Source organism: Astyanax mexicanus, chromosome 14, assembly GCF_023375975.1.
Source record: "Astyanax mexicanus isolate ESR-SI-001 chromosome 14, AstMex3_surface, whole genome shotgun sequence".
Classification (NCBI taxonomy): Eukaryota; Metazoa; Chordata; class Actinopteri; order Characiformes; family Acestrorhamphidae; genus Astyanax; species Astyanax mexicanus.
The window spans coordinates 21,018,820-21,026,514 of record NC_064421.1 but is presented as its reverse complement, the minus strand read 5'-3'; the positions used below and the strand labels follow the sequence as shown (position 1 = coordinate 21,026,514).

The 7,695-nt window shown below is 38.5% G+C and overlaps 1 protein-coding gene across 2 annotated transcripts; it reads left to right on the top strand.

Annotated features, from left to right (window-relative positions):
• The first annotated feature begins 1,106 nt into the window (after nucleotides 1-1,106).
• nkx2.4a (NK2 homeobox 4a) lies at nucleotides 1,107-3,550 on the top strand. Of its 2 annotated transcripts, none has more exons than XM_049464241.1 (2): nucleotides 1,107-1,834; nucleotides 2,215-3,550. In XM_049464241.1, the coding sequence occupies exons 1-2, from the start codon at nucleotides 1,465-1,467 to the stop codon at nucleotides 2,880-2,882; spliced, it is 1,038 nt and encodes a 345-aa protein (XP_049320198.1). In that variant the 5' UTR covers nucleotides 1,107-1,464; the 3' UTR covers nucleotides 2,883-3,550. The 2 variants fall into 2 exon arrangements, with proteins under 2 accessions (XP_049320198.1, XP_049320197.1); XM_049464240.1 differs by having other exon boundaries at nucleotides 1,115-1,834; nucleotides 2,188-3,550.
• The last annotated feature ends 4,145 nt before the right edge of the window (nucleotides 3,551-7,695 follow it).

Below are 7,695 nucleotides of genomic sequence, written 5' to 3'. Positions count from 1 at the left end.
AACATTTAAATGTAATTTAGCAGCTAAACATGTCAACATAAACACTTTTAAGCTGAATCCCGTCATATGTTGGATGAAATAGGTACGTAAATAGTTAAGAATAGATAATTATATCTTATAGTCTTAAATCTTAAAAAGCATGACGTGTGCTAAGTAAATATGCAACAATGTTATTAAACCTTATCAGGCCTACTACCTATACTGATACTGCGCCATTAATAGGTACTGCGCAGACGTCTGTTCTCAGTTATTTCAACAAGTTAATATACTTTAATTTCTATATTTAAATACATTTCCAAATAAATATATAGGAGTAATAATATTTGTTCTTAAGCCTCTTTTGGTTTAAATATGTGTTCTGACGTAATTTCGATTATTCGAAGAGCCACATTGATATTAATAACTACAAATACAGTCAGACAGACGGGCATTTGTTTAAGAAAAGGCTGCAAAACACAGACATTACTACAGAAACAATAAGCCTAATAATACCAACAATATTTTATAATACATTTTATATTTAATTCATAAAAAGGCAAATGTGGTAATTAATAATCTGACAGCCGATGGGAAATGCAAGTGTAAAATATACTTCATAAAGCTTTTCATTTTTAGCTTAACGTCTTTTCAGAGAAGACTGTATTGAAAATAGTATATGCTAACAGGTTTTAAAATAAAACGAAATAATGGATTATAATGCTCACCGATTGTCTTAAAAACGATCCTTCGATCTTAGATGCTTAGAGGGAACAGGTGAAAATGAACAGAAGGTGGCCTTACATATATAAGGTTTCTAATGTCACTTTTCTGTAGTCAGGACTTTTTTTTGCCTTGAGTTAATTTGGAAGAGCCCCTCTCTGGTGGCGCAAAATGATGCTCAAGACGCACAAATTAGGTCATGCAGTGGAGGGGGGCTTCATTGTGCCTCTTTGACGGTACTCGCTGGCGCTTATGTCTCGTCAAAGTGCTCTCAAACTTGAGGAAAAGTATGGAAGTCCCTATTGACGCAGAGCAACAGAGCATAGAAGAAAAAAAAGAAAAAAAGTCGCACTGGACTGGATGAAAACAGTGGCTGAAAGAAGGGAACCCTCATTTAAATGATGCTACCAGTGTGGAGTTTTTTTAATGGGAATTGTGGGAAGGGAAAGGTTTCAGCTGGCACCAATGCTTAAGTTAATATGAAACTAACAGCATTTTTTCTCAATTATCTTGCTGAGATGTCAATGACTATTGTTTGGCGGTCCTGGACGTCGCTCCGCCCCTCCTGTTTGTCGTAAACCTGGCGCCTAGCTACAATAAACCCGAGCTAAAGAGTGGCCAGGGCTCGCCTCCTCCTCGAAGGCGATCAATCGGATCTCAGGCACACCACAAGCACTCTCTTACGTAGACGTTGCACGAGAACGGCGCTGATTACAACAACATCGGCTGAGCCGCACCACCAAACATCCACCTGCTCTCTGAACCATGTCGCTGAGCCCAAAGCATACGACACCTTTCTCAGTGACAGACATTTTGAGCCCAATCGAAGAGACGTACAAGAAGTTTGGTGGCATGGACAGCACGGGGAATCTCGCGTCTCCGTTGGGAGCGTACCGGCAGCCTCAGGTGTCCCAGACGGGTATGCAGCAGCACTCCATGGGCCATAACGCCACGGTGGCCAGCACCTACCACATGCCACACTCCGTCTCCCAGTTTTCGCACGGCGCTATGGGGGGCTACTGCAATGGCAGCATTGCCAACATGGGAGATTTACCCTCTTACCAAGAAACTATAAGAAACAGTGCTGCAGCGACAGGGTGGTACGGCACCAACCCCGACCCGAGATATTCAACAAGTAAGTTACATTTTTTTGCTTATGTTTTTAAATGCATGTCTGAAAATTGTATTCTTTGACTGAGCTTTAGATCTGTTTTAAACGGTCTTGAAATGCAAATTATGGATAAGTTTTACGCACCAACATAATTATATTTTTTTCTACAATATACTGTGGACTTTATAATATTTTTCGATTAATTAATGAAGCTGATTTCTCGCATATTCTTTAGCCTAGTCTATGTGCGCAAACTCCGCGTTTCTATGTAAACACTGACAGTGTTAATTTAAACTAGCATTTAATGCGTAAAAACAAACAAACAAACAAAAAAACAAAACAAATAAACAGCGTACGTGTTTATGTATATTTTTAAGTTTCTAGATTCATGGGACCTTCCACAGGTATGAACATGACGGGCATGGGCACGCTGAGCGGCATGGCAGACGCCTCCAAAGCCATGACCCCCCTGCACGCCGCCCCGAGGAGGAAACGGCGCGTGCTCTTCTCCCAGGCGCAGGTCTACGAGCTTGAGCGGAGATTTAAGCAGCAGAAATACCTGTCGGCGCCCGAAAGAGAGCACCTGGCCAGCATGATCCACCTGACCCCGACGCAGGTCAAGATCTGGTTCCAGAACCACCGTTACAAGATGAAGCGACAGGCCAAGGACAAGGCGGCACAGCAGCTGCAGCAGGACGGCGGCCTGTGCCAGCAGCAACAGTCGCCTCGACGGGTGGCCGTGCCTGTGTTGGTGAAGGACGGCAAGCCATGTCAGAATGGCTCCAACACACCGACGCCCACCCAACAGCAGATGCAGCAACAGCAGCAGCAACAGCAGCAACATCAGCAGCAGAACGGTTCTGGAGTCGTGCTTCCTGCCACGAGTAACCCTCTAAACCAGCACCAGAGTCAGCAGGTCAGCGCGATGGTGCAGGCCCAAGACCTAGAGGAAATGTCACCAAGTCCTCCATCCCTCCATTCTTCACTAAGCAACATGGGACAGATAGACACTTCCGTAGATTACACCAATAACATGGTCACGTCAAATCTGCTGTATGGCAGGACGTGGTAGGACTGATTATCGTTTATACATCTTTTTTTTATACAAACATTTACTCTAAATCTCTGAACTGCAGCTAAGGCCAAAAGCAGAAGAGATGTGAGAATGTGGAGCAATTGAACGGATAAAAAAACATACTTTTGAGACGAGCCATGTGTGCCACCTGTTCTTTTTCGAGGGCGCGATGATTATTTTAATTTTTTTCTACACGAAATCCTTCTGCCTTTGAAGGACAAGCTGTTTCTAGCCTTATTCTGTGCGTTTTGGACTCCCTCGTATTGTTGTAGTAGAAGGTTATCTGTTATTGAACAAGGTCGCTGCTCCTCGTCCATGGTTAAAGGCAGGGAACGGGATGCTAGGATATCAGGTACGAACTTAAGATCCACGGAAAATCCTCAAGAGGCCCGATCTCTCAACGACCCTCTCGCAATGAACACCTGAACTTTCTTTTTTTAATGATATGACTATTGTAAGCTAATGTATCCATTTAGATTAATGAAAGGTAGGGACTGTATATTTGGCTAACACTTGATTCTGTTTTACCTGTAATATAAATGTCTTATTCTGTTGTTTATTTTATTTTGGGTTTTTTTGTAAGTTAAGACAAAAACACATACACGATGGCTGCTGTATATGTTTCAAACCAATTGAACGTTAACAATAAATGAATTGAAGTGCAAGCCCATTCTCCGGGAATTAATTTGGAGTGCGTTTTCATTAGGCCTTACGCTGCGGCTCAAAACAAATGGAAGGTAAAAGCAAGGTCGAAGGAGGTGAAGTTAGCATTGGCAAATGATGAATTTTAAGAGGTACCAAAAGAAGCATACATGGATACTAGCGCAGTTTGGTTTGTCGTACTATAAACTATTGCCTGCTTTGTTAAAATATTATACATCAAATGTAAGTTAATTAAATTAATCAAATAAGCGAAATAAAATAAATACAAATACGTGACTAATTTACTTATAAAATACTTCTTCAATTGTGTTCATTTTAATTTTTTACAAAATACTGTATATATTAAAATGAGAGTACTTGTTTATTTGATACAGTTCCAAAAATAAAATAATAGAAAGAGATAACATGAGCCTCAATTGAAATGAAATGCAAATTTGTAGATTTCTGGTATGAACCAACAAATAAATATAAAATAATAGAATGAACTTTTCATGCTTTTTATATTTCACCATTCCATAATATATTTAGCACAACATAAATACATTTCTAAAATCGCTTTTTTATATTCTTAACATTTTAACATCCATATTTTTTATGTCTATATTTAAAAAAATATATGGAGAGAAAGAAAGAAAATCCATGAAAAGTTTTGTTCGTTAGACCTCACCATGTGCGTTATTCTCGCCTGCATTATTCGGATTTTTCTTAGCTAACATTAATAAGAAATAATGTCCTAAAGCACACAGTGTATAGGTATGTTTATTCGGTAAATTGACAAATAACCTCAATGTGGATAATTTATAACAGTAAATACGTAAATATATTATAAAAGCAAAACGACAAAGCTACCGTTTTCGAGTATACCAAGAGCGCCACAATGACAGAATATATTCAGTCTGGCTCAGTCTTAGTAAAAATATAAAATTACTAAAAACCTCATTCCTACATTTTAAACATCAGGTGTGATTATATGTGCATATAATTATAATGGGATTGTGATGTAATGTATAGCAAGAACATATTTAAACTTGCTCTAAAAAACGAAAAAGACATTCAACTTTCTGTCTTCACTTGATGTCTGTACGTTAACGTACAGGAAACCTTATATTTTCAACAATTATTCATACTCCACGCGAACTGTTAGGCTTATTTGATTTAGTCGTAGAATCAAAGTGACAACCGAATATTATTAACTTCAACTGCATTCAGAAATGCTGTCGAAACCTCACTACATTAAGGTGTGTTATGAAGAGAGTGGTCAACGGCAGTGCTAACTTCATTTCTAGCGGGCAAACTCGATGTTTTTGAGAGTGATTAGCGGTCATTAGGAATGTATTATAGGCCTTAAGCACTTATCTTTCTCTTGATGGAAAACAAAGTCCAGTTACTGCCTCACAAGGATATGTGGTCATTATCAGGTAGCTGCTGTCTGATAATGGCTGTGCTGTCCAACATTTTTGAAAAGCATGCTTTAACCTGTTGCCAGCTGATTATGATATTGCTTTAAGTGGCCTTTGGAAGATTGAATGCATCTACAAATTGCATCCAAATAACATGGTACTGGAGGCAGTTTCTGCATTTAAATGACAGATTATGACCTTGTTCTGGCCTCATTATTCTGAGTCTTTAGCATTACACCGCAATGACTCTTGAAGTTTGAACAACTGTGTGAGTTTTTACAGCATAATATATATATATATATATATATATATATATATATATATATATATATATATATATATATATATATTACAACTGTTTTGTTATTTGCACCAAAGCTTGGATTATGCAAACCTTATTTTCCATAAACAAATACAGGTTATTATTTTACCAGTCAAAATCATGTGTTTACAATGAAAAACAATTGTAAACTCTATGATGTCTAACAATAAATGAAAAGGGTAATTGTGTTGCTTTTCAGACTTTACAACTGTTATTGTTAGATTTGACATTTTTTGTATTATGCCTCCATAATTATGATGTTCCATTTAAACGTATTCTATATTATATATTTATATTAAAAATCCTACTAGAGATTAAGAGCATTTAAAGTTACAGCCAGCTGTTCTGCATCAACACAACATGGAAGGTTGCTTAGCCATGTTTCAGTAGAGGTGTCAATATTTTATCTTATGGGTAGGTTTACTGCTATACCTCTATTGTTTTTTTTTTCTTCCTGGCTATTCAGTACTTGGAAAGCGCAAGCATAAAGGTTCAAAGAGATGTAGTATTTCTACTGTCCATTTCTACTCTGACCTGGATTTCTTGGAGCTCTATTCTTTGCTGCTAATTGCAGGATCCAAACAAATTCTTAACAGCGAGTAATTTGAATCCAGGCTAGAGGCCTTGTCTGTTTTTTCCCTTGCCATTATTCTACTTAATATGTCAGAAGGTCTGATCACAGAGAAACCTTTTCAAGTTCTATTGATGTGTCTTTCAATTGACCATGGTGACCTAGCAACCTGGCCAGCACTAATTGGAATAGGCCATCTGACGTCAGCATTACAGTTTTTGTGGGAACAAATGCAGCGCTCATGAAATAATTTACAAAATTATAAGCACAATGGCTCGAGATTATGTCTAAACAATGATCGTGATCATGGAGGAAAAAAAGAAAAGCATGCATTAAATGTGGTACTCAAATAATAAATGGTATAGGTTTCACTGGAGCCTGGAATATAAATAGTCATAAAAACCCATGAAAAAGAGGCAAAAGAGGTGATAGCAGCAGGAGTGGGCTCATTGATTTAGTTCATTGTGTGCTGTGGTTTGTAAAACATAGCTTTAAATGTTGTTATTCCCACTTGTAAGAAACTGTGAGTTTGCAATGTTTAAATGAATTTAAGTATAATATAAAGGCATGGATTTGGGGATTTTTATTTGGCTTGTTGCATTGTTTTGTTTTTACATTCTTGGAATCCTTTGGCACATTTTGGATTTTTTTTTTCTTTTTTGGAGAGAGAGAAAGAGAGCTCCCCACCCCCACGGTAGCACAGTGAAGCAGGCTGGAGGTTGCATGTCCCCAACCACAAGAGCCACTTCTGTTACTGCCGATTCAGGAGGTCTGAAAATAGTTTATTTCACTCTTTGCAGTGCATGCTTGTTTTGTTTTTTATTTTAATTCTAAGATCTGTCTGGGCCACAACTGAAGCAGCAGATAATATCAGAAATCTAACAGTGAAGTTGTTAAGGTGTTTTCATTGCTTTCAGCCCTTTATTATCTTTTGCACTCAGTTTCTCATTGTCTTTGAAACCTTTGCCAAGTTTAACCCTGACACGTTAGATCATCAGCAACAACTGAAGGGCGAACATTGCTTTTGGGAGCAATGTAGCCAAAATGACCTGTAACATTCTACAGAATGAGCCAGTTATCAATTTTAAACCGTGTTTCAGTGAACTGGGTTTTTACAGACTGAGTTAATGTAGGTCTTTTATATGTGACTGTGAGAAACCCTGTTTTTTCCAGTCATGAATGAGATTGTGCCCTAGGAAACACAAACTTTCCTAATTCTAGTCATTTCAAACTGGGGGAAAATAGCAGGCAAATAATCATCCTCAGGCAGTATGAAAAACATTTCAAGGAGGTCAGAGGACTCAGAAAGCAATCCTCACTCTAATAGATTTCCATAAAATTAAATAAGTGATGTGCATTCCAACAATCCCTTTGCCAAGCACACACATACTGCAACAAAAACACACACACACACACACACACACACACACACATACTGCAACAAAAACACACACACACACACACACACACACACACACACACACACACACACACACACATGGCCACATTCAGAATGATACTGTTGTGTTCTGTCTAATTTTGCAGCTTGGTTTGTGTGTATGAGAGTGCATGAGTGTTGTAAAAGCAGTTCATTCCTCTGAAGTCTGCTTTACATCTACAGGAGGAGAGATGCGAAAAAAGAGAGAGAGGCAAGCATCCCTTATTACCAAACCATGTCACATTCTTCTCAGTCTCTGCTCTGCGCTACACCGGCCAGCCTGTAATCCCCCCTCCAAGTTCCTCATGCATCTTATTCAGGCTGCCCATAAGTAGTTAAAGAAACTGTTTTCAGTCGCCACTAATAACTACTGACCTAGAGTGACACGGCCCCACAATAGCTTTGGAAGGCCTGAG